At 41.8% G+C, this 27744-nt stretch overlaps 1 protein-coding gene across 1 annotated transcript in view; it reads left to right on the top strand.

Moving 5' to 3' along the window:
* The window catches only part of SLC35F1 (solute carrier family 35 member F1), a 425332-nt gene extending 410868 nt beyond the window's left edge, over positions 1-14464 (top strand). Inside the window, exon 8 of the mRNA XM_086317142.1 lies at positions 11112-14464. Within this exon, the coding sequence (XP_086173268.1) occupies positions 11112-11336 (225 nt within the window). The 3' untranslated portion in view covers positions 11337-14464. The remainder of the gene's footprint in view (positions 1-11111) is intronic.
* Positions 14465-27744: the final 13280 nt, after the last annotated feature.

Raw genomic sequence — 27744 nt, 5'->3', positions numbered from 1 at the left:
GATTGCAGCCATGAAATTAAAAGACACTTGCTCCTTGGAAGAAAAGTTATAATCAATCTAGACAGCATATTAAAAAGCAGAGACATTACTTTGCCAATAATGGTCCATCTAGTCAAAGCTATGGTTTTTGCAGTAATCATGTATGGATGTGAGAATTGGACTATAAAGAAAGCTGAGCGCCGAAGAATTGATGCTTTTGAACTGTGGTGTTGGAGAAGACTCTTGAGAGTCCCTTGGACTGCAAGGAGATCCAACCACTCCATCCTAATGAAAATCAGTCCTGAATACTTATTGGAAGGACTGATGTTGAAGCTGAAACTGCAATACTTTGGCCACTTGGTGTGAAGAACTGACTCATCTGAAAAGACCCTGATGCTGGGAAAGATTGAAGGCAGGAGGAGAAGGGGACGACAGAGGAGATGGTTGGGTGGCATCACCGACTCAATGGACATGAGTTTGAGTAGACTCCGGGAGTTGGTGATGGACAGGGAAGCCTGGCATGCTGCAGTCCATGGGGTCGCAAAGAGTCAGACACAACTGAGCAACTGAATTGACTGACATGGTATTTCCTTCCTCCACTCTTCATATGTAGCCTTGGAACCACGGGAGGTGGTTGTTGTCCTGTGCTCATCTACCATACATGAGAACCCTTCAGGGATGGTGTTCTCTCAGGCTACTCAGCTTCTCTCAAGAAAAGTTCAGAATGTATTTGGATCATTGATGTTCAAAGTGGTTATTGGTATAATTTAATTATTGTCTGCCTTGTTTGTTACTATTTTCTATTCCTTGCCCTTGTTTTTTGTTCCTATTTTTATGTTTCATTCCTTTTTTGCCTTTTGTCATCTTAATTAAATATTTTATATCATTCAAATAAATTAAAGTAAAAAAAAATTTTTTTAAGAAAAGTTCACAAGGCAGGACCTATCAGGTAAGCCATAGTGGTTCTGAGGTGTGTGTGTTGTGTGTGTGCATACACACACTTAGACAAAGAGAAAAAAATACATGTTAATGAATATAGAAAAGAATTATATGGGGGGATGGCTAATCCAAGTTTTTCAGTCCTGTTTCCTCCTAGCTATTGAGAAATTTTCTTTTCCTACATCTTTTGTCTTTCTAATTGGACCTTATTTTCTCCCTCTTTCCACTTGTATTTTCACTAAGCTTCCTCAGTTCTACAGTTCAGTCACTCAGTCATGTGCAAGTTTGCAACCCCATGAACCGCAGCACGCAAGGCCTCCCTGTCCTTCACCCACTCCCGGAGTTTACCCATACTCATGCCCATTGAATCGGTTGTGCCATCCAACCATCTCATCCTCTGCCATCCCCTGCTCCTCCTGCCCTCAATCTTTCCAGGCATCAGGGTCTTTTCAGATGAGTCAGCGCTTCGCATCAGGTGGCCAAAGTATTGGAGTTTCAGCTTCAACATCAGTCCTTCCAATGAACACCCAGCACTGATCTCCTTTAGGATGGATTGGTTGGATCTCCTTACAGTCCAAGGGACTCTCAAGAGTCTTCTCCAACACCACAGTTCAAAAGCATCAATTCTTCAGTGCTCAGCTTTCTTTATAGTCCAATTCTCACATCCAAACATGACTACTGGAAAAACCACAGCCTTGACTAGATGGACGTTTGTTGACAAAGTAATGTCTCTGCTTTTTAATATGCTGTCTAGATTGGTCATAACTTTCCTTCCAAGGAGTAAGTGTCTTTTAGTTTCATGGCTGCAATCACCATCTGCAGTGATTTTGCAGCCCCCCAAAATAAAGTCAGCCACTGTTTCCACTGTTTACCAATCTATTTGCCATGAAGTGATGGGACCAGATGCCATGATCTTCATTTTCTGAATGTTGAGCTTTAAGCCAACTTTTTCACTCTCCTCTTTCACTTTCATCAAGAGGCTCTTTAGTTCTTCTTCACTTTCTGCCACAAGGGTAGTGTCATCTGCATATCTGAGGCTGTTGATATTTCTCCCAGCAATCTTGATTCCAGATTGTGCTTCTTCCAGCCCAGCGTTTCTCATGATGTACTCTGCATAGAAGTTAAATAAGCAGGGTGACAATATACAGCCTTGCCGTACTCCTTTTCCTATTTGGAAGCAGTCTAACTGTTGCTTCCTAACCTGCATACAGGTTTCTCAAGAGGCAGGCCAGGTGGTCTGGTATTCCCATCTCTTTCAGAATTTTCCACAGTTTATGGTGATCCACACAGTCAGACTTTGGCATAGTCCATAAAGCAGAAATAGATGTTTTTTCTGGAATTCTCTTGCTTTTTTGATGATCCAGAGGATGTTGGCAATTTGATCTCTGGTTCCTCTGCCTTTTCTAAAACCAGCTTGAACATCTGGAAGTTCACGGTTCATGTATTGCTGAAGCCTGGCTTGGAAAATTTTGAGCATCACTTTACTAGGTGTGAGATGAGTGCAGTTGTGCAGTAGTTTGAGCATTCTTTGGCATTGCCTTTCTTTGGGATTGGGATGAAAACTGACCTTTTCCAGTCCTGTGGCCACTGCTGAGTTTTCCAATTTTGCTGGCATATTGAGTGCAGCACTTTAACAGCATCATCTTTTGGGATTTGAAATAGCTTAACTGGAATTCCATCACCTCCACTAGCTTTGTTCGTAGTGATGCTTCCTAAGGCCCACTTGACTTCATATTCCAAGATGTCTGACACTAGGTGAGTGATCACATCATTGTAATTATCTGGGTCATGAAGATCTTTTTAGTACAGTTCTTCTGTGCATTCTTGCCACCTCTTCTTAATATCTTCTGCTTCTGTTAGGTCCATACCATTTCTGTCCTTTATCGAGCCCATCTTTGCATGAAATATTCCCTTGGTATCTCTAATTTTCTTGAAGAGATCTCTAGTCTTTCCCATTCTATTGTTTTCCTCTATTTCTTTGCACTGATCGCCGAGGAAGGCTTTCTTATCTCTCCTTGCTATTCTTTGGAACTTTGCATTCCAATGGGTATATCTTTCCTTTTCTCCTTTGCTTATTACGTCTCTTCTTTTCACAGCTATTTGTAAGGCCTTCTCAGACAGCCATTTTGCTTTTTTGCATTTCTTTTTCTTGGGGATGATTTTCTTTTTCTTTTCCCTGTCTCCTGTACAATGTCACGAACCTTGGTCCATAGTTCATGAGGCACTCTATCAGATCTAGTCCCTTAAATCTATTTCTCACTTCCACTGTATAATCATAAGGGATTTGATTTAGGTCATGCCTGAATGGTCTAGTGGTTTTCCCCACTTTCTTCAATTTAAGTCTGAATTTGGCAGTAAGGAGTTCATGATCTGAGCCATGGTCACCTCTATAAGTTAGACCTAAATTGGATTTAAATCTAAACCTTTCCTTCTCAGATAGATGCAGAAGCTGCAAGTCTCATTCCCCTGAACCCCACTTTCCTAAGAAACCCACTAATAACTGTTCTTTTCCAGGTCTTTCCTCTACCTCTCACAAGTGATCGTTTCTATTTCTGTTGAATCTTTGTGCTTTTAGAGAGAAAACTGCCGTATGTCTCTCTTTAAGAGCTAAGAGAATCTTTTAGCTTTTCATTACCTATTAAATCACAATTAGTTCTGATCATCAATAGGTCCAAGTGGGGTCATTGAACAAAAATAATCAGAGCCCTACATCAGGAACCTTGTAAAAGCCATGTTACAAAGAGGCATACATCGTTAAAAGACATCTTTTGACGTTCATGCTCCAGGAAGGAAGGAAAAGCCAGGTCCTCCTGGAGGTAGTTGGTGCACACATCCAGTAAAAGTAGAGCATTAGCCCATGGTCACTTCATAGCCTCCTGCACAGCTCTCTGAGGGTTGCCCGAGTTCCTCTCTGCTCACCCCTGCCATTTTCTAGTCAATATGAAAAGAATGCCTCCTTTAAAAATTGTCCTCTTAAAGAAAAAAAAAATCGTCCTCTTCCTCCCATAATCTAGTCAGTATATTTGTAAAAGTACATTGAAATGGCTTTCAAACCATGTGGTTTTCTATTCGTATAGATTTAGGCCCATTAAAGTAATTTGATTATTAAATCTCAACTTAGATGTTTAATACCAAAACTAAAATGAAAATGTGGCCTGTCCCTAATTGATGTGCCGAATGTCCCATTTTTGTTGGTGTTTTAGTCGCTCAGTTGTGTTCGACTCTTTGCGACCTTATAGACTGCCCCCCAGCTCCTCTGTGCATGGAATTTTCCAGGCAAGATACTGGAGTGGGTTGCCATTTCCTTCTTTAGGGGATCTTCCTGACCCAGGGATCAAACTCACTTCTCCTGCATTGGCAGGCAGTTTTCTTAGCACTGAACCATCAGGAAAGCCCAGATGTCCCATTAGCTAACAAGTAATTGGCTAAGAGCTAGATTTCATCTCTAGTTGAAGATAGAGAGATTTATGTAGCCTTATCACCAGTCCTCCAAGCCACCCTCTTCTGGAAAATGGCTTATTCCAGTCAGATTGCTTTCGGCAACACCACAGATATTCTCCTTATGTACAGTGAGTACTTTCTGATCCTTGTTAGCAAAGGGACCTATCAAAATGGAAAAAGGCAAGAGGAAAGTCAGCAGCATGTGCAGTATGCTAGTGAAAAAGGGTGCATCCTTGTGCAACTTCTCAAAATTACAAGTCAGATAAAATGCAGGCAAAGTGCAGCATTTCTGATGCTCATATGTGGACCACAGCATCTTCTGATGGGCCACGATTGACCTTGGAGAGGCTCACAGAGTATACTGCAAACAGCAGCCCATATTCATACACGAAGCAGCAAACCTCCACCTGAAACTCACCACATCTGTCACTGGGAGATGGCTTTCTGGGAAGTAGGCCTGAGTATTTCTTTGCAGTTAACAAGTAAAGCAGCCTAGAATATGCAGACTTTCTGTTTGTTTGACTGCTTTTAAAACAAACAAACACTCTATCAGGATAAGTACAGCATCCAGAACTGAGGGTCATCCTATTCAGTCAGTTCAGTTCAGTTCAGTCACTCAGTCATGTCTGACTCTTTGCAACCCCATGAATCACAGCACGCCAGGCCTCCCTGTCCATCACCAACTCCCGGAGTTCACTCAGACTCACGTCCATCGAGTCCGTGATGCCATCCAGCCATCTCATCCTCTGTCATCCCCTTCTCCTCCTGCCCCCAATCCCTCCCAGCATCAGAGTCTTTTCCAATGAGTCAACTCTTTGCATGAGGTGGCCAAAGTACTGGAGTTTCAGCTTTAGCATCATTCCTTCCAAAGAAATCCCAGGGCTGATCTCCTTCAGAATGGACTGGTTGGATCTCCTTGCGGTCTAAGGGACTCTCACGAGTCTTCTCCAATTAGGTACACCTAATAGGGGTAATATCAATCTATAAAGAAAAAAGGAAAAGGAAACTTTTACTTACCTTTTAAAGTACCAAACCTTTTTGTAATTCTTTTTAACATTCAATATTTATCCAGATTAACCATAATCCTTTCCTTCCTGATCCCTTTTGGAGCTTGTGTGTTAAATGAAAACTTTCTCTCCTGACTATTAATAAAACCTCTTGATGACTTCCAAGACACCTCTGTCATATAAAATTCCTTTCTGTCTGTATTTTGAACTATTTTAGTGTGAATTCTGTTTGAATTAAATAGAAATGCATTGCAAGTAAGATATGTGTTGCCATTTGAAAGCTGTGTCCCAAAAAAACTCTTTGTATTGGATTTATCATTCAACTTAATAGTTCCATGTCTCAAAAGTGATTAGTTCAAGTAGTATTTTTTTTAACACTGGCAAAGACATTAGCTTTACAAGAAATGGCTATTAAAATCTTTATCATGTTAATCAAGTCAGTATATAGGAACCAAAATCAGAAATTGAGAGAAATGCAAACCTTTCTCATACCCTGTATCAGATCCTTTCCTGTCCCTACATTATTTCAGTTGCCAAAGATTGTTCACTTCAAGTTATGAAACTTCCTCTGTCAACTCTCTGATCAGCAGTCTACAATCTTCTACCAGACTCGCCTTCTGCATTGCCCCTCCCAATTCATCATCTTATCACTCTCCCCTAATTGATTTGAAGGGGAGTGAAGATGATGATTTTTGGGGTCAATGATTAAGGATCACTACTACAACTTCTCTCTCAAGGAGTCTCTGTTTAGCATTTTATGTATGAGAAATAATGCTGGATTGAGTTGAAAGCCAAAACATTTGAAATCCACTATTGGTACAGGCTGATTTTTTAATTGTTTCTTTCTTTAGTATGAAACTTCAGTTAAATGCATTAATTCATTCAAACTGTAAACAAAGAGCAAATAAAACTTAATAGATATGGAAATGGCAACCCACTCCAGTATTCTTGCCTGGAGAATTCCATAAACAGAGGAACCTGGGTCTGTAGTCTACAGGGTCGCAAAGAGTCGGACACAACTCACAACACACACACACACTATGCCAGACTCTGCACTTGACACTGGTCAAGAAAGACACAGTCCTGTAGTCAAGAGCCTATAAAAGAAAGGCAATTTAATCAATGATTATATAAAAATATGGTAACACTGATACATACAGTCATTGATGATAACAAAGGAGCCAGTGTAGATTGAATAATATTAACAATGGAGTCAATGTAGATTGAATCCTCACTGTGATGTAGGCACTAGAATAAGTGCTTTATATGCTTTACCTAATTTTATCCTTATAACCACTCTATACAGTAGGTACAATTATTATCCCCACTGTACTGATAAGGAACTTGGACCTGGAAAGAAACTTGTCCAAAGTGACAGAGAGGAGTGGAGCTAGGATTTGAATCCGGTTTGTGGATGGAATGCAGTTCTAATCTCAGAGCCCCATTCTTAATCTCTCTGCCTCCATCTGCTGCAACAGAAGCAGCCTCACACCCAAAACCTCTCTTGCAAGTTTCTCACTTGAAACTGGAGATGCATGATGGTTTTTTGAAAATGAAAGTCAGTATCAAAATATTTGAAATGTTGCTGTTAGGAACAAGCTCATTTCATTTGTTGAAAGTGAAGTGAAAATGTTAGTTACTCAGTTGTGTCCGACTCTGCGATACCATGGACAGTAGGCCACAAGGCTCCTCTGTCCATGGAATTCTCCAGGAAAGAATACTGGAGTGGGTAGCCATTCCCCTCTCCAGGGGATCTTCCCAACTCAGGAATCAAATCTGGGTCTTCTGCGTTACAAGCAGATTCTTTATCTTCTGAGACATCAGGGAAAGTTTCAAGTAAAGGATGAAGCTCTTCAGTCACTCAGTCATGTCCAACTCTTTTCGACCCCATGGACTGCAGCACTCCAGGCTTCCCTGTCCGTCACCAACTCCCAGAGCTTGCTCAAATTCATGTCCTTTGAGTCGGTGATGCCATCCAACCATCTTATCCTCTGTTGTCCCCTTCTCCTCCTGCCTTCAATCTTTCCCAGTATCAGAGTCTTTTCCAGTGAGTCAGTTCTCATCAGGTGGACAAAGTATTGGAGTGTCAGCTTCTGCATCAGTCCTTCCAATGAATATTCAGGACTAATTTCCTTTAGGATTGACTGATTGCATCTCCTTGCAGTCCAAAGGACTTTCAAGAGTCTTCTCCAACACCACAGTTCAAAAGCATCAATTCTCTGGCACTCAGCTTACTTTATGGTCCAACTCTCACATCCGTGCATGACTACTGGAAAAACCATAGCTTTGACTAGATGGACCTTTGTCAACAAAGTAATATCTCTGCTATTTAATATGCTGTCTAGGTTTGTCATAGCTTTTCTTCCAGAGAGCAAGTGTCTTTTAATTTCATGGCTGCAGTCACCATCGCAGTGATTTTGGAGCCTAAGGAAATAAAGTCTGTCAATGTTTCCATAGTTTCCCCATCTGTTTGCCATGAAGTGATGGGACCAGATGTCATGGTCTTAGTTTTTTGAATGTTGAGTTTTAAATGAGCTTTTTCTCTCTCCTCTTCACCATCATCAAGAGGCTCTTTAGTTCCTCTTTACTTTCTGCCATATGTGTGGTATCATCTGCATATCTGAGGTTATTGATATTTTTCTCGGCAATCTTGATTCCAGCTTGAGCTTCATCCAGCCTAGCATTTTGCATGATGTACTCTGCATATGAGTTAAATAAGCAGGGTGACAGTATACAGCCTTGATGTACTCCTTTCCCAATTTGGAATGAGTCTGTGGTTTCTGTTTCTTCTTGACCTCCATATTGTTTTGCTACCATCTTATTTTATAAACAAATTCATAAAGAAAAAGAATTATTTTCATTGGGAAAATCTGAATTAATCAAGTTTAGTGAAGCTGTTATAAGCTGAATCCAGTATACAAGCCATCTGAGGAAGTATTATCATATGACTGTGATTGATAAAGGAATTAAAGGCAGTGATGCAGGCTCTGGAAAGAAAATCAAAAAGTGATCTTTAGTCTTAACTACCTTGCTGGTGCTAAAAGAGAGAGAGAGTAAGATAAACAACAAAATATTACAGCAAGGACTTTTAGCCACATGAATAATTTTTCTATCTGCCATTTTCAAAACTGCCTTTCCCATTATTGAACATTGTGGCGTAGTGGTAAAGAATCCGCCTGCCAATGCAGGCGACACAAGAGACGTAGGTTTGATGTTTGAGTTGGGACGATCCCCTGGAGAAGGAAATGTCAAGCCCCTCCAGTATTCTTGCCTGGAAAATTCCATAGACAGAGGAGCTTGGCAGGCTACAGTCCATGGGATCCCAAAGGGTCAGACAACTGAGCACACACACCACACAGCCATCTTATAACATTGCAACTTTATAGACTCTCTGGATCCTTTTCCTATTTTCTTCCAGCTTCCAATTAATTTTTTTTTTACCAGTTTCTCCTAGTTTTAGTAAAGTGAAAGTATTAGTCACTCAGCAGTGTCTGATTCTTTGTGACCCCATAGACTATATAGCCCACCAGACTCCTCTGTCCATGGAATTCTCCAGCCAAGAATACTGGAGTGGGTAGCCTTTCCCTTTTCCAGGGAATCGTCTCGACCCAGGGATCAAACCTGGGTCTCCTGCATTTCGGGCAGATTCTTTACCATCTGAGCCACCAAGGAAGCCTGGTTTTAGACTATGAGCATGAAAAAATAAAATAGGAAAAGCAAATCTGGCATGGCAGAGTATCTCTTTGACAAGCACACCCTGGGGAACAGTGGTAATGAAAGCCAAACCTCCTCAGCCTGGCTTCCTATAGCCACAGGGGTGATGTCCCTGGTCACCAAGCCCGTACATGCGTATTTGTACTGCACCTTTTCTATAAGTTGTACCAAAATGTCTACTTAAGTTCTTTCCTCAGTACCATTCCCTCAAATAAAGTAATTGGTACCCCTCCCCCAAAAGGAAAATCAAATTGATTCTTTTTTCCAAATGGATGTGTAATTGGGAAGGGTTAATTTTAAATCCATACTGGCTCTGCTTCTGTGACTTTCACTCTTATTTTGCTGCTTTTGTTATTATAAGCATACTTAATGGCCTGCCTCAGGGAGCCTGCCTGCCCCTCCTCCTCCTGGCCCTTGGGCTAGGATGCCTTTGCTTGGTTCACAGGGAGACAGCCTGACCCACCCACCTGTGAAGGACTGTGACTCTCCTGAGTTCTCTGTGTGGGAAATGGTGCCCGTCATCTGCTGCTTACTGGAGTGGCTCAGAAGTTCACATTTGGAGAGCTAGAATTGCAGATAGATAGCTGTGGCATCTTTGTTTGTTGACGTAATAGCAGATATTCCATTTCATACCACCAGTGAAATGACTGTAAGGAAGTGAAACTCACAATCCCCCTGCCTGAGGCTTGCCACACTAGGAGACATTTGCAAGAATTAAATGGTCATTTTTACTCTGTGTCCTAACCTTCCCCCATCTCTGATCCATAGAAGAACCTGGCATCCGGGCCCCGACAAGATGGTTATCTCAAGCCATTAGTCTGCCATCTTCTGGGTCAGCTGGCTCTCCAAAGTTGTATACCTTGCCTCAAGATCTCAGCACTTGGATTTATTAGCTTATAGTGCAATGGGCAGAGCGAGCTTGGACTGGGTAACAGATGCAGGATGTGGTCAGGACTAGGACAACAGCCATCAACTACAATGAGAATCAGCATGCCATAAGTGCACTGTATTATTATTTTCTATCTGTACCTCTGGTTCTCCACTGAGACTATCCAATCTTTGGTAGTACGGACAATATGTTTTCATTTCTGTTTCCTCAGTACATAGTTGAATGTTTGATACAGAGAAGGCATGGAAGAAACTAGTGGATGAATGGAGTGAATGAATGAATGAAACAACAGAAATGGCAACACTCACATTGTTACCATGGCAATACTCATAGTGTTACCTCCCTCTCTCCCACTGACTACTCAAGTAATTCCATAATAACTACTCAAGAAGGCCCAGAAGGTACAGCTTTTTTAAAAAACACATGCAAATTCTCAGAGAAGTTGTATACACCAATATTTTCTTTCTTTTTCTCCACAAAACTCTGAGTTGTCAAGCAGTAGTTTAGAAACACAACACTGTATATCCATTCCTGTTTGGTTTGGGTTTTAGATTAGTGGAGCAAGGATGAAAGGGTATACTATTTCTTTCTATCCAAGGATAATCTAATCTTGCAAAGACAGTTACCAAAGTCAATAACAATTCCTACTCAGAAGACAAATAGTGTTTGAATTGGATTAAGGTGAAAGGAAAGTGCCTGCTGCAGCTGTGTCAGTGAGGGACTCGGTGTTTATGGCTTCATTACAACCTTAAGTGGTGTATCTATATTTCTTCTGTGTTTAATGAAGCCACAAACAACCAACTCTTTATTGAGTGATACTGGAGAGTTTTTTGCTTTTAACTTGATGTATTTCAATTCGTGATTAACTAGCTATCCCACATTGGGTAACTCGGACGGGTGCTTTAGAGACAATTAGCTAAATGTTCCTCTGTGTTAGCCACAGAATCAAGAAAAAAGATAAGGAGAATCAATAAGACCAAGCCAGGGTAGAAGAGAACATTCATCTTCCATCAAGATCATTGGTGGACTCATCAAGCTGCCTGTCACGAGAGAAAACGGCTCCACTCCGTCTCTCTCCCTCTCACTCCTGTGTACATAGTTCGGCTCTGGCTGCTAAGTGACTTGGCTGTTGTGTTGTTCAGTTTTCAGGACTGTATCTCCTGTCTTTCTTCACCATCCTCCTCGGGCTGGTGCTCTACTCGTCCACCTCCACGTACATAGCCCAGGACCCCCGGGTTTACAAGCAGTTCCGCAACCCTTCGGGACCCGTCGTGGACTTACCAGCCACAGCTCAGGTGGAGCCTTCGGTCACCTACACCAGCCTGGGCCAGGAGACCGAAGATGAGCCCCACGTGCGTGTGGCCTAGGATGACACCCTCCCTGACCACTGAGGACACCTCCACAGCTGTGTGTCCGCCCGTCATCTCTGTTTTGTACATAGAGAAAGGTATTTATTAGGTGCAGTTTACAGAGGTGGACTGCAAGGTAGCAAATCCGAAAGCCTGTAAGAGGCACACGCTAAACATCCCTGGAGATGCAGGCTCTGATCCACCTGGAGGGATGCCTACCTAGGGTGTATCCTGGTCACACACACACATACACCACCACCCCCCGTCCACATTAATTACTGTGAAAATGTTTGAATCAAAAGCAAGTATTACTGTTTGTATGATTATGGTTACTGTTATGATAGCGACTTTCAGGAAGAGGTTTTGTACTCCTGATGGGAACTCTCGCCAGACCCACATGTAGTTAGCATCACTCCCACTTTTCTATGGCAAGTCACTTTTTAAGAATCACACTTTATTTTTGTGCACCTTCTCTGAGTGCTGCATGCCACAGGAGCCCCACCCTGCGATGCTTCCTTATCCTAGGCACCTGGGGGCTCATGGTTCCCTCTGTTACCTGTTGGATCGCCTGCTCAATATGTATTTCGTGCTGTGACCCTTGTGGGGAGTGGCAACTGACCATATAATTCTCTATTCTAGGAATAGATATAAAACAAACATTTTAGCCTTTTTATATTTCAACCTCGGATTACTCCAGGCCATTGCCTTTCTGTTGCAACTCATGATTCTGCTAATCAAGTCCTTGTAATAACAGGATAAGGAATGTTCCATTTCTGTGGCTTATGGGAAACCCCAGAGTAATATCACTTGTGCTTAGGGTACTATCTTTTTTAAAAAAATCTTTCTGCCCCTTCCTATGTTCCCTCTTCCAAAAAAAAATTTAATTTTCCTTTTCCCCCTAGATTTCTTTAGGGTAGATCAATATGGAGATCAATCAAGGCATTGGAAAATGCCATGGTCCTCTGCCCTTTTGTGTGACACCCTTTTTGAAATATACCGGCATGGAAATTATCTTGATTGTGGGATATCATTGGTTGTCTGGCCTCCCAACAAAGTCAGGGTGCTGCTGTGGCACAGCCTCTGACAACAGCTCATCTGATATGGCCATTGTGTAGTGGTAAAAATCTCACCAATGAAAAGTCTGGCATTTTTGGTCATATTTGGCATCCATTCGATAACAGAATGTTTCAACACAGCATTCTTATGGATACAGAGAATATGCCAGGGTCCTGATAGGGCTTTGAGGGGTATGTCACTAATCTAATTTTGTCGCCTTTACAATAGCTCTTTCTTCAAACGCAGAAAATCAAGAAACACCACAGAGCTCTGTGATTTACAGTAGATTCTCTTTTTCCCTATCAGTACATGCACTAGTCTTTACGTTTGGCTGGCTTCAGTATCATTCAGAAAGATCCTCGACAGAGTTACAGGATTTGTAAAGGAAAAACAAGTGTTTATGAAACTTTGGGCAATTCAAACCAGTTCAAGTTAAGTAAACAAAGCAAAACTCCAGTGGGGTCTCTGTAAGGTGGAGAACAGATTGCAGCTTAGTCAGGATTCCCATACTGGCCTGAACAAGTCCTAAATAGACCTGCAAAAGTGTCCCATGCTGTCAGTCAGCACCCACGTGGCACCTCTGTCTGCCCTCTACCTTAGGGACAGGGAGTCCTGCCTTGGAGTTGGAGCAGACAAGTTATCTTTCCTGATATGCAAATTGTATGCTCATCTCCATTCAGCCCGCTTAGAAGCCTGTTTTATTTCTAGTGAAAAAAATCAACACTAAAGCTGTATCAAATCAAAAAAACTTTGCCAATGTTTGCTCTCTGCTACCTGTCAAACCAATTAAATACCTTTCTCTGACTATTTTGTCCATTCAGATCTGAAGACCTTTAAAGACTGGTTTTATTTTTGTGTTTATGTTCCTTTGGTTTGCATAATTTGTCTGATTTATTGCATTTTTAGTATTTATTTTCAGCCAAATATTTTCATCTTTTTTTGTTCATTTTTATGACACTAATTTGTAGACGCTTAGTAAAATCTTAAGAAAAATAAGTGGATGAAAGTATTTCCAAGTCAACTCAGTGGATGCAAATTTTTTTTTTTAATTTCTAAAAGGTTTGCAATCAATGGATGGCTACAGGTTGCCATGTGAATCGTTTCCTAGGATATTTTAACTGACTCCAAATTGTATGGAAACCAAGTGTGAATGTTAAGGTGAATTCACTGTATACCTTTTATCATCCCATGTCCTTGTACACAAGACTTTCGTGTCACTGGGGTGCCTCACCGTGTTGGTTCTTCTCCATTTAGAAAGGCTGATAACATACTCGAATTGTCTGAGATTCATCCCATGAATCAGGAGTTCCAGATTGGCCTTTTGGGGAAAAAAAGACAATAGCAAGAAACAAACTCTTTTTCTGTGTTAAGACATCAACCCTTTGGGAATGGGGTAGGAAATGGGAGTAGGACGTCATTAACTCTAACTGTTTGAGTTTCTGGAATTTCATAACCTCAGTAGACACCAGCAAGAATTTCAGCTTTTCAATCTACCATAACTCTCTCTTCCACAAATAAGACTTTAGCAATTTGTATAGAATTTGGCTGGGTAAGCAAACCATAGCTCTCCTAAGTCTCGCTCGAGATAAGTGGTGGTCCTCACTTACTCCATGACAACTTGCACTGGGGCTAGCGCTCACCTTGGTCACACCTTCCCACAGCTCCACACTCTGAAATACACAACCAGGTAGACCAAGCAACGGAAAAATTGGTACTACTGTGTCCCATGAAAATGTTTCAATGTTTAGTTTAGATATTGCTAACTTGTGCTATTAACCTTTTGACAAGCGTGTAGTATTGTTCGTTTGGGGTTTGTTTTTGATTTGTAACCACTTAGTAGTCCCCAGCTAGCTACCAGTACAGATTTTTACCCCATGGGTAGGATTCTACTGTCAAGCCACATAAATAACAAAGCACACTAATCCCAACACTGCAAATGGAAAATATGAACCAAAAAGGGAAATTGACACCAATAAGTTGAACAAACTCTCCATTTTTGATATTTGCATGCTCCCCTATGGACTGGCTGTGGCAATGTAATGCCTGTATAATGTTTTCAAATAAAAATAAATGCTTTATGAAAGCACCAAGTTCTTGGTTTTCTTGAGTGTTTGTCTGCTCTATGACAACCGGGGAAGCAGCTCTCATGGGATGCTAGAAATAGCAACGAAAGTAGATAGCAGGGTACATGTCAAAATAAAAATCAGAAAGAAAATATTTCCAAATTAGGAAGGGCACAGTTGGTCTCAGAGCTGTAGCTTCAAAAAGCCAAATTAAACACGTTTGTAATTTGCAAAATTAATTATTTGATGGGTGCTTAAGGAGACAGCGGCTACAACCTCTAAACCCACATTTAAAACATATGTAGGGCAATTATAAATTTACCCTCAAGAAACTGTTTCTCATAAAGAAGAAAGTTCTTTGTATGCTGCCCTCGGCACAATGCCAGGCATAAAGAAAGAGCACGACATTTATAAAGCAGGGCTGTTTATGTTTCTGCTCTGAACTTACACAGTATTGTCATGGTTACTTCTCCACTAACTGTTGTTGTTTAGTCCCCAAGTCATGTCCCACTCTTGTGACCCCATGGACTGTGTAGCCCGCTAGGCTCCTCTGTCCATGGGATTTCCCAGGCAAGAATACTGGAGTGGGTTGCCGTGCCCTCCTCCACCACTAACTGCAGTCATCCAATAACCCTAAAATACTTAGAGATGATGGTATATAAATTTATACTTTTTTATCATTCATGTTCATAATCAGATCTCAAAAATTAAATGAGCTGAAAGACTGTATGTCAGAGTTATATATTTAAAATCTTTTTAAAAGAAAAACTCATTTTGCAGAAAAAAAGGAACAGTCGCATACAGCCTTTATAAAGGACTCTTAAGGAGAGATCCATTGTGATCTGCTTCTATAAATAGTATAGTACAAACAGCGCTTAACAAAAACAATGTGACTCAGCTTAAAAATAGCTTTTTCCTTGAGAAATTGAACTCTTTCTGTAAAGTATGGCTTATTTTTATTTAGTAAACTCTGTGATCAAAGATGAAATACAGTTGAACTTCAAGTCTAGTCTGTGTCTAAATGTCCAGCAATTCTAAATGATTAGAGTCCATTAGTATACACAGTAAACATGCATCTCACATTTAGATTGTGTTCCCAGCGAATTATCATTTTCTTAAGAGAAGGAACTTGGTTTCCTAAATGCTTGGAAGTTCTTACAAAGGGAAGTTAAGGCTGTACTTGAATGGTTTTTGTGCTGATTAGCATGAAGAGAAGGAGAAACATGTCAGATTCAGCATAGGACCTGTTAAGTGTAACCTTCTCTTGATGTTTCACAGGAAGACAGATTGTCACATCTGCAGTAAGGCGGGCCTGGAATCAGATCCAGCTAATCTCTTTTCAGGTCCCCCATGCAAAACAGGGAAGTCTCTCATACATCTTTTTTTTTTTTTTAATGGAATCTTACTCCTAAATCAAAAACAGAAAGTACAAGGGTAAGATATGTATTACAAAATGTTCCCCTTTTTCCTTCTACTTCTGTTAAGTACTTTTTTTTTTGGTAAAATTCCTATTCCTGGAAAAGCAGAAATTATGAGATTCACTTAAATCACCCTTGAATTTTTTAACAAACCTTTAAAAAGTTAGGCTGTTCCTTCAGGTTGACTTTGGGATAAAAAACAACACAGTGAAGCTCGTTTTTCCCTTGCAAATAGTGTCTTTGAATTCATAACGTTGCTTCTTAATTATGTTCACTGTTCTTTTTTTCTTCTCTTCTTTTTTACTTTGATTTCTTTTTTTCTCTTTTTTTCCCTGCAAACGTAAACAGAGGGTTCACTATGGGCCACCTACTCAGTCTCTGCCCTTTATTCTCTATGTGGTCAGAAATGTTTAATTCAAAAAAAATTATAATACAGCTGGAAAGCCCCATACCTACCAGATGGCCTTTCATTAGTGCCTGAAAGGACAAGGCATTGCGTGTCACTTTTTAGACAGCCAGGCGAGTCTCCTCCAAGCACTACTGCAGCCTGACTAACAAGGAAACTAATGATCAGAGGGAGGAGGTCCCTGGGGACAGACTAAAATTAGGGGCGTCCATCTGGGTAGACAAAGGCCTGGTGTAGATGAATCTACAAAAGCATGAAAATGAGCTTGCTCACCAGGCTTCAGCATTAGAGCTGGGAACCATCCCATAATGCTTGAAAGATAATTTCAGAATGGATAACGATAAATATTACTTTACACAATGGGGAGTAATCTTCCCAAACTCATTATCCCACAGTGATGACACTGGCTAAAAATGTGTCCTGTCACTGAATAGATGAGAGCACTACAATCAGGCAGTAAGTAGGCTGTGTAATTCATTATCCAATACGTCAAGCAGGCAGTTTTAATAATTATGCCTGGACAACAGGTCCATAGACCCAGTCTGTTGCAGAAGAACCTGGCTGTGTGGTTACCCTGGCTGTAAGAGGCATACACCATTACCTCCCTGCCCCTGGGAACTTCGGCAGCACCGTGGCTGGCTATGACTCTCGGCCACTAGATGTCGCTGTCTGAGGGAAAACATCAGGATGACCGCCTGCCTACAGCGGTGATAACATTATTGGGTTCTTACTCCTGGAGGGCCGCCCTGGCCTAGGTTCTCAGCTTATGGTTCAGCCTTCTTCCTTGGAAACATCTGTGGCCAGGGGCAGTGAAGGGAGAGGAGTTCCAGTGGTAATTTCTCGAACATCTTCTCCACTGTGTCATTGCTCAATGTGTAAAAATGTAAAAGAACAAGAGAGAAATATTCAAGGCTAAAGGATACGAATTATTCAGAAGTAAATTACATTCAAGGGCAACACACCCATCATTTCAAGAAATGGTGAATGTCAGATAAACGCGTGCATGGCCTCTTGGCAGCGGCTCGAAAGCCTCCTGCACCCGACATTTCCCCCAACAGTGTCCACAAACTCCATTTCTGGGATATGGGGCTAAAAGATTGAAACATGGGGTGCTACCTACTTTTGTGCAACGTTAGGTCTCATTCCTGCCTTTCTTGGCCTTGTCTTTGTAGGCAAGGAGAATTACTTCCATAGTACCTCAAGAGGTTTGATAAATTTTAAGTAATAGTAATGATTGCAGTTTCACAGATGGTTGGCCACTTGCCAATTTCACAGTAAACTAGAAAAGCAATAAAGAAAATCTAGTTGTTCTTAAAATGACTACTTTTCTAAATGAAATTACTAAAGAGGGAGGAAATGGGCTAATCACTGGAATGATCAAAACAGTCTCATTATGGGACTCCCTGCGAGCTTTTGTTTGAATTCTCTGATGTTGTTTTTTGGGCACTGAATAGGATTTTAAAAGCTAAATAGGTCACACATGCATATAAATGGTTGAGTGAATCACATAACTGCTTCATGGGCCCCATGATTCTGCCTATCAGGCTGCATTTTAATTAAAAGGAAAATCGTCAGGAATAGAGGACAACTTAATGTGAGGAGTTTTGTGTCCTAGTTGAAGACTGAGACTTCACTTGGCATTCAATTTTCAATTCATAATTATACCCTCCAAACAACTGTGACGTTCATTTTCATTTCAGTCACCAGCTTAGACACAGAACTTGAGAGCCAGCGAGAATATTGGCGATCACTCCGTTCAAAATCTCAAGTCCCGTTATGACACCTGAGAGTGGAGATAATTTACTTGAAGAAAAGACATTTAGCCTGGAGAAGCTATAGCCTTTTCATCACTGGCACGATCCTGTAGATAACAACAACATGCAGTACTTCCATTCAAGACGAGGCTTTGTTATCACCAGAGACCAGGGTCAGAGATCAGTGCAAATCCTTCCCATTAAGAGGCCGGGCAGCTTGTTAGGCAGCTTGGATAAATAATTCTTTGGAGTATTCCTACTTCCAACCAACTCTGAAAGTGGGGTCCTGAAGGGAGAAGAAAGGAAAAGCACCCAGTGCATACCCAAGCTTGACTGTCTTTGCCCTTTGGATTGAATCCATCCAGGCAAATACACAGACAGGAGATTCTCCCTCTGCTACTCTAGTCAACACACAAGTGTAAGAGGATTCCTTGGGACTGACTTTGCCCATGAGACTCCCAAAACCATCTGCAACAGCTATGCCAGAGTTGAGAGCTCACTGCTTCCATAGGGGGATTTCTTATTCTCAGACACCCACTAGCTGCTGCTGCTGCTGCTAAGTCGCTTCAATTGTGTCCAACTCTGTGCGACCCCATAGACAGCAGCCCACCAGGCTCCCCCATCCCTGAGATTCTCCAGGCAAGAATTCTGGAGTGGGTTGCCATTTCCTTCTCCAATGCATGAAAGTGAAAAGTCAAAGTGCTCTAATCTCCAAAGACCTGCGGCAGGTCAGTGTCACTAGTGAGGTCACCACCCTTGGGAAAACAGTTAGCTGTGCTGAGTGGAGACCTAACTTGAATTGGAGGTGGAGGAGCTTCTATTTTTCTCCTTATTGGAACAATAGAAACCATTCAGTCCAGTGGCACCTGGGATGCAAAGATGTAGGAAATAAATGTTATTGAACAAGAAATCATGGTAACTGGAGATTGAAAAATTTTTGAAGCAAAATTTGCCCCTGCCTGTCCTGAGGCACCAGAGTCTCTTTAGAACCCTCAGAGCTCTGTGGGGCCACCACCCTCTACTCCTGGGTTAGCAGGGTTGAAAACACCCCTCTGCTATTTCTTCTGTGGTCTATTGAATGGATTGCTTCTGTTTGTAATGCAGTCTTCTTTCCTTGCTTCTCGACATTGTAAAGGAATAGACTTTTATGTACTAATGCAAGTTTTATTATTTACATTATCATGAAAAAGTAGAATTTCTTTTTTAGAATGAGGTGCACGCTAAATGAATACAGTCGTGTCTGACTCTTTGTGCCCCCGTGAACTATAGCTTGCCAAGCTCCTCTATTCGTGGGATTCTCCAGACAAGAATACTGGAATGGGTTGCCATGCCCTCCTCCAGGGGATTGAGCTGACCCAGGGATCGAGCCCACATCTCTTAAGTCTCCTGCATTGGCAGGTGGGTTCTTCATCACTAACACCGCCTGGGAAGCCCTTCTTGTTCAGGGTACAATGTAATTCCCATCTGCTCCTAATGTGCTGCGCCCATATCTGGTTTTGGGCCTCATTCTGTTTCTGTCTGCTCCTCCTGAAGTGGCTGATCCAGTGTCACCGCAGAGTCCACGCCTCCTACCATCTACTCAGCTTGGTCTTTCTGCTTCACTAATTCATTCTTGCTGAGCATTCCTTCTTTGAGCATTTCAGGAAAATAGTTTTCTTCACTTTAGAATTCAATTATATTTGATCTTTTGCCTTCAAAATTATTTAAGAAAAGGACAAAACTATGCAGCAGGAATGATAGTATCTCAGATACTGTCTAGGCTGTATGCACATTTGATTTTTTTTAAATAGAATAGAATTGGATTTTTTTATCACACTGCATAGTCATTAAATGAAAATATTCTGGGTCCTAAACAACAGTGATTTTAAAATCAAATCATGGTTTTTGAAAATTAAAGATTATTATCTTTTTCTAACGTCCTTACCTGTCAACACCATACGTCAAGATTCCCACATTAGCAAAACACTGTGAAATGCTTTACTGCTGGTGGAGTTGGTTCATACCATCCATCCTGCAGAGTCAACTTTATTCTCTTCAATTGGGATTATTAGCTACTTTAATGCATTTTCACTAGCAGCATTTAAAAAAAATTTTTTACACTATTCTTTTATTCATAATGTTCTCAAGGAAACATTCTTGAGAGGAAGTTGTGACCAAGTAAATAATGTGGAGATAATAACGTATCACAAATAATGCATTGCTATCCTGATTACACGGAGAAGGCAATGGCAACCCACTCCAGTACTCTTGCCTGGAAAATCCCATGGATGGAGGAGCCTGGTGGGCTGCTGTCTATGGGGTCGCACAGAGTCGGATACGACTGAAGAAACTTAGCAGCAGCAGCAGCAGCAGCATCCTGATTACAAGGAACTAAAAGCTTTTTTTCCCTTACATACTTTATCCTTAGAAGAACAGAGTAACAAATAGAAGTATTAATGTTGGAGATGAAATATAAAAAAATAAGGCAATAAATTCAGGTCCCCTGAATCTAACTAAGTGAAAGTTTTGGTTAAAGTCAGATGTTTTGCGCCAACCCAGGTTCTGCCCTCGACTGACCCACTTGCAGTAAATGGACGGATGTAGACAGGATTTTTGACAGACACAGCTCAGCTCACATGTTCAGCCAATGTGGCAAAGCAGGTGCCAGCAAAACTTTGTGCCTACAAGGAGGCCAACTCAAGACATGGCAAGAGAATCTAAGTTACATGAAGTCATCTAGGTCACCTTCTATGAGTCCAGGGTTGCTCCAGATAATGCTCCTATTTGAACTCACCAGAGGGGATTCCAAAACCTACCTCCATGTGGGAACTCCAGACCACCTTCAGCCACTTGCTTTCAGATTATGTCCTGTTCCGAACTTGAGATGGTGATTTTCTCCAGGAAAGGAAACTTGAAACTCCTTTCTCCTCTTCTCTTTGCAACTCCATCGAGTCTACTTTTACATTAAAGGGATGTATTCCTCTTCGTGTTCCTTGCTTGAACATCTTATTCCAGCTGTGAATCTCCAGCAAAGCTGTGAACTCAGCCCTCCAAGATTTCTCTGGGAAGCCCAAGGGCAGCTAATAATAAGACCAAAGACATTGATTTTGCCCAGCATCCCATGGCATATGTGGTTCAGAATGAGACAATGCCTGAGAACATAGTTACAATACATTGTTTCTTCCTGGATACAACTAGAGCTGTGCTTAGGACAGGTACCACTGAAAGTCTTTTAAAGTCAGACAAATGAAAGCCCCCAAACAGGCGAAACCCAGCCTTTTCCTTTGCATCTGTAAGGGAAACCCTGTTGCTCCCTTTATAAAATCAATCCCTGGTCCTCTGATATTGACAGTGGATGGAGACTGTCCCAATACTTGGGGAATAATGCTGAAGCTACAGTAATTAGTGCCAGATCTTCAAGGGGAAGATGAAGCTCACTGATAAGTGTCATATCTCAAGGTCTCTCCCTCTAAAGAGGTCTTTAATCTCGCAGCATCTTGATTCAAAATTTTAGCAAAGCCATTGCATTTTATTTGAATCTATTACAGATTTATATGGTGCTGAAGCTATAACTGATATCATTTATTCGACTGTGTGCTAAACACTGGGCATTGTAGCGATTGTCTCAAAACAGCTCTGTGGATGGATTGTAAAGTGTGTCCCAGTTTTTTGTTTTGTTTTTGGTCTCACTGAGCGGCATGTGTTATTTCAATTCCCCAACCAGGGATCCAGCCTGTACCCCTTGCAGTGGAAGTGCTGAGTCTTAACCACTGGAGAGCCAGGGAAGTCCTGTATCCCTGTTTTCTGATGAGTTAATGGAGGCACACACAGATTGTATACAGTTGCCAAGTTTACAAAACAAGCAAGTGATGAGGCCAGGATTCAAACCCAGGTGTGCCTGACTCCAAAGGGGGAAGACCCCAATGAACAAGTTGTCTTATGAAACTCAGAAAAGGGTTCAAGTTCATCCTGCCTTTGAGGAGCTACTCACAAGGATCCGGTAAAAAGAAGCACGTGAGGGAAGAATGAAGTGACTCTGTAACTAAATAAAGAATGGATTACATTGTAATGATGAAATCAGTGAGCCTAAGAAACCAATGCCAACCATATTTATGACTCTCCTTTGATATGGACATGGGTGACAGGCAGATTCACCCTGTGTGATCCCAACAGCAACACTGGTCTGAAGAAAAGAATAAATAAAACAAAAACAGAAGAAGTACTAGCTCACCCTGGAGGTGGAAAGATGAGATCAGGGGCAATGTCCTTGACTTCTCCTCCAAAGGCTGCATCCTACCTGCCAAGGCAGCAGTCCCCCCACCTCTCCCAGGGGGACATCTTATCTGTACCCCTCCTGCCCCCTCCTCTCTGGAGACCTGACACAGCCTATCATGCTCTTCTTTCTGAAATGCTTCTCTCACTTTAAGTTTGTGGACCACAGTAGCCTGGCATCCCCGCACCTTGCAGGCCACTCCTTTTTGGTATCTTTCACTGGATCCTCCTTCTCGTCCACAAAGCCTTTCCTTGGAGCTGTCCACGGCTCTGCCTTTAGCTTGCTTCTCCTTTTTATCTGCACTCACTCATATGGCTTTAAACACCAGCTTCATGCTAACAACTCACTTTTGCAGCCCCAACCCAGATCTCTTCTTCCGTGTTCCATGTCTCCACGTGGGTGTCCACTGAGCCTCTTGTGAATGATTAACACAACATGGAGTCACTTATGTCAAAGGATCTAGAATGAATCCAGGAGGCCATTAGGGATGTGAAACTTACATCTACTTTGGATGCAACAGAATCTTTTGACTCGGCCTTCCTAAGCCCTCTGGAACTTTTTTTTTTAATTTACTCTTTAGAAATCACAGCTTAGCAACCAGCCTGCTTCCAAGTGACTGAGTACCTGCACCAATCATAGTTCTGTAAAAATAACCTCTCTGGAATGTCTTTTTCAGTTGCCTTTATAAACCCCACGATTTCCTATCTTTCTCAGAACAAATTTGAGTTACTGCTCAAATCAGTGCGTCCTGAATTTCAATTCTTAAGGCAGCAAACAAACTCTTTTTCTTATTTGCGGCCTTCAGCATTTCTTGGTTGACACTCTCCAACCTAACTTGTCCACAACAGAACTCTTAGTTTTCCCCAAGTCTTCTTCTCCTCCAGTCTTGCGCATCTCATTAGCCCATCATCTACCCAGTTACTCAGGCCAAACACCCCAGAGACAGCCTCAATTTTGTTGTTTCATCAGCATCCGCGACCACCCTACCGGGAAATCTTGTCAAATCCTACGACTCGTGTTCTGAATCTGAGCCCTCAACACAGCTGCTCCTGCCACCCCAGTCCAGGCCCCCTCCCTCTCTAGCCTCAGCTGTGGAAACTGCCATCCAAGTGCTCTCCCATCTCTCTCCATAACCCTCTTAAAGAAATCTTTTAAAAATGTAAATTACAGGCTGTCCCTGGCGGTCCAGTGGTTAAGAATCTGCCTTCCAATGCAAGATATGCAAGTTTGATCCCTGGTCTGGGAATTAAGATCCCACATGCTGCAGGGCACCTACTAAGCCCACAAGCTCCAGAGCCAGGGCATACAACTAGAGGGAAGCCACAGTGAAAGGTCACCCGTGCCAGTAAGACTCAATGCAGCCAAACCTTTTTAAAATGTAAATTACATCCTGTTATTTCTCTGCATAAATCCCTCTATTCTCTTCCATTAGCTGTTAGAATAAAACTCAACTGCCTTGCATAGTTCTCAAGACTCACCAGACCTGGATCCTGCCAGACTTTACAAGCACATGTTTTGCTACTCCGGTCACTCACTTACCACACCCTGTCTATTTCTCCAATGGACCAAGCCTGTTCCTACCACAAGGCCCTCACATCCATCTGTTGGATGTGCTTGTCCTTAAGATCTCACCTCATCTGCTGTCTCCCTGAAGGGCCTGCCTTGATCATCCTCACCCCAATCTTATCCTTCTATTATCCTGGTTTAGTTTCTCATCACACCTCTTGCTATTTAACATCTTGTTGTACTCATATTACCATATTCTCTCCTAGAGTATAAATTCTGTAAGGCTAGAAAGAATATTTGGTAGTTGTTTTTGTCTGAGGCAAACATAAATGGGCTCTGAGCAGATTAGTGTTCTTGGGTCACTAAGTCGTGTCCGACACTTTACAACGGTATGCCAGGCTTCCCTGTCCTTCACCATCTCCTGGATTTACCTGAACTCAGATCCATTAGGTCAGTGATGCCATCCAAACCATCTCATCCTCTGTCATCTCTTTCTCCTCCTGCCTCCAATCTTTCCCAGCACCAGGGTCTTTTCCAGTGAGTCATCTCTTCACATCAGGTGAGCAGATTAAGGAGAAAGAAATTCATTGGGAAGGTTTCTAATTCTCTGAGGTAGAATTTTAATAGCATTTATGCTCCTGATATGACCTTTGTAAACAAAACCTGACTTACAATCACTGGGAAGAATTTTTTTTTTAACTAGAAATACTGTTTTCAAAAATATTCAACCCGTTCACAGACATATAGGAAAGTGAATGAGTGACTTTGGACTGTGGATCCATGATCATTTATCCAAGTCTGGACAAAAAGAAAACAGTCTTCAGGGAAGTGGTAAAAATTCCTGGGTGAAAATATGAAGTTAGACGACAATGATGATGAACACTGTCTCTTAGAGAAATGATTCAGCTAGAACATTAACTCAAAAAAAAGGAAAATAAAAAATTATTTATCTTGGTCCTGGTGGCAATGAACTCGAATATTTGTTTAATAAAGCATGAACTAACCTTTGATATTATAGGGGAAGAAAAACTTTTCCTTGACTCCCTTGGGTCCCTGGCTGAGTCTGAAAGTTAAACTGCTGAAGACATGGTAACAAGAGAAAAGAATACAAGTTTATTTAACATAAGTTTTACGTGACAGGGGAGACTTCCTCAAGAAATGAAGAATTAAGGAAATGGTTAAACCTGAGTGTTTTCAGGCTAGATTAGGCCAAGAGTGGACAGTTGTAGAGAATTATGGTAGGACAAAGGAGGTATGAGCTACCTGTAATAAGCTGGAGAAACTTAACAAGTCCTATTTATTTGGACTTTTCTCTCTCTGTCTTAGAGATGAGCATGTTCCTGTCTGCAAGGTGTGAGGAGGGCACATCTCACAGGAGGGAGAAGCACAGGGGGAGGTCAGACAGACTCTCCTGCTTCCTGACTTTATCTCATACACCTTCAGCTTAAAATACTCAACATTTCAATGTGCCATGTTCTGGGGTAGCAAGTTTTGCACTCTGTCAATATCAAACTTGCAACTTAGTTTTGAATTTTAAAAAATGTAAAAATTTATAGTTATTTAGTTTCAATGGCACCCCACTCCAGTACTCTTGCCTGGAAAATCCCATGGGCGGAGGAGCCTGGGAGGCTGCAGTCCACAGGGTCGAGAAGAGTCGGCCACGACTGAGCGACTTCACTTTCACTTTTCACTTTCCTGCTTTGGAGAAGGAAATGGCAACCCACTCCAGTGTTCTTGCCCAGAGAATCCCAGGGATGGGGGAGCCTGGAGGGCTGCCGTCTATGGGGTCACACAGAGTCTGACATGACTAAAGTGACTTAGCAGCAGCAGTACAGCAGCAATGTAAGAATAACTAGGATTTTGTTTGAACATAATATGAAATATCCTTATTGAATAGCTCTTTCAGATTCTCTTGACACTCAGAACAGTGTACCTTCTGGAAACAACAATGTCTGAAACACGTGTGTTCTTTCAAGACCAGTCATTACAGTCCTGCCATAGACAGTTTGATATCCAATAGGCTGGTATTGAATCTTTTCTCTCAGTGACAAAGTCTGAAGGAAAAAAGCTCAGAGAAACAAGATTTTCTAGTTATAGGAACTGAATTTGACTACCTTTTAGCAAATTTAGGAAAAGTAGTTGAGGGTTTGTCAGCTGGACTTTCATTATGAAATAAACACACCCTCCTATTGAAAAACAAGGCTCCGAAAAAAATTAATAAAAATTCTAAAAAGTGAATTTTAAAAAGCATTTTCATTACTTTTATGATTCCTCAGTGTTAGCCCCAGAGACTCTGACTTCATGCCAGGAAACAGTGATCTTCCAGAAGGAAAATAAAAGTAACAAGTCTCAAGTGAACCAGTGTCTGCGTGCGTGCTGAGTGGCCTCAGTCGTGTCCAAGTCTTTGCAACAATAGGAACAGTAGCCCGCCAGGCTTCTCTGTCCATGGGATTCTCCAGGCAAGAATATTGGAATGGGTTGCCATGCCCTCCTCCAGGGATCTTCCTAACCCAGGGATCCAACCCCCAACTCTTTCATCTCCAGCATTGGCAGGCTGGATCTTTACCACCAGTGCCACCTGGGAAGACCCATGTGAACCAGGAGTGCATGGAAATAAATAACAGACAAAACTTCCAAAATTTCTAATGTCCTTCATAATTTCCCCACATTCTGATGTTAGAGTCAGGAACTTTCAAAATTAGATTATCAAAGTGATGCCTTACTGTCATCTAACATACAGGTTCTGAACAGCTCAGAAGGAGTGAAATTCACAGAACATGCTAAACACTTCATGTTAGTCGATGATTCCAGGCTTTTCTTCCCCAAATATTTTTCTAGAGAGCCTCACAAGTGGCCAGGTTGGCTGAAGTTAGTATTGATTTCTCTCCCTCCTTCAAGCCAACCCTGACAGTTTCTAGAGACCAGGGAAATGCAGGCGGTCCACAGTCAAGAGCTGATGATAATTTATTTCCACATCCTCTTCTGCCTCCTAAAAGAGTAATTTAAGGAACACTTGATATTGCTTAGTAAGACATCAGATATTGCAATTTCCTCTGGGAAAAAAATGGACATGGGTGCACATTACATTCAATCTCATTCTTTAAGAGTTCGTTTCAATATTAGAAAAAAATGTGACCCAGGAATCGAGGAGAAGGAAAGCCAGTATCATCATCATGCTGAAAAGTCAAAAAGAAACTGGGCTTATAGACAATGTGAAACGAAATAATAGTGGAAGGTTGGAATTAAATTTTACAATGCCTGAGATACCAAATTAATTTCTTCCCATACATAAACATGGAGAACCTCTAAAAGAAACAGTCATAGAAATAAGAGCTAAAGAGAAATGTTCAAGGCTGTGAATAATAGCAGAAATGAGTATCTTTAGAAAAACAGGGACATAAGGAGCTTTCCTTTCTATGCTGCATTGCAGGAAGTTGAGCATGAAAAACCATGAAAAAATTCCCTACATTCTGTAGGGAATGAAGACAGGATGAACTATGCTGCTCCCAGTGTTTTGCCTCCCTGACCCTTCCACGCAGCAGGGACTGCAGAGAGAGGCAGAAGAACAGCCTCTGGGAGCTTCCCTTGAATCCAAGCAACCAATGAGTCTTAGCCTGGAGATCAGCTTAGGCACCGCCAGACACTGCCCAGTGTTGACTTGAAGGCCTAGGTCTAGGGGACGAACTGGTGCTGTGGTCGGTTAAATAGTGGTCCCTCTGAAAGATGTGTGTGTGCTGTCACTTCAGTTACATCTGACTGTTTGCGACCCTGTGGACCATAGCCCGCCAGGCTTCTCTGTCCATGGGATTCTCCAGGCAAGAATACTGGAGTGGGTTGCCAGCCCCTCCTCCAGGTGATCTTCCAAATCCAGGGATTGAACTTGTTCGTGTCTCTTACATCTCTTGCATTGGCAGGTGGGTTCTTTACCACTAGCGCCACCTGGGATGCCCTCTGAAAGATACAGCCAACCA

This window comes from Bos grunniens, chromosome 9 (genome assembly GCF_055505025.1).
Source record: "Bos grunniens cultivar Pamir isolate PY7600 chromosome 9, Bosgru_T2T1.0, whole genome shotgun sequence".
Classification (NCBI taxonomy): Eukaryota; Metazoa; Chordata; class Mammalia; order Artiodactyla; family Bovidae; genus Bos; species Bos grunniens.
This window is presented reverse-complemented; position numbering and strand designations above follow the sequence as displayed.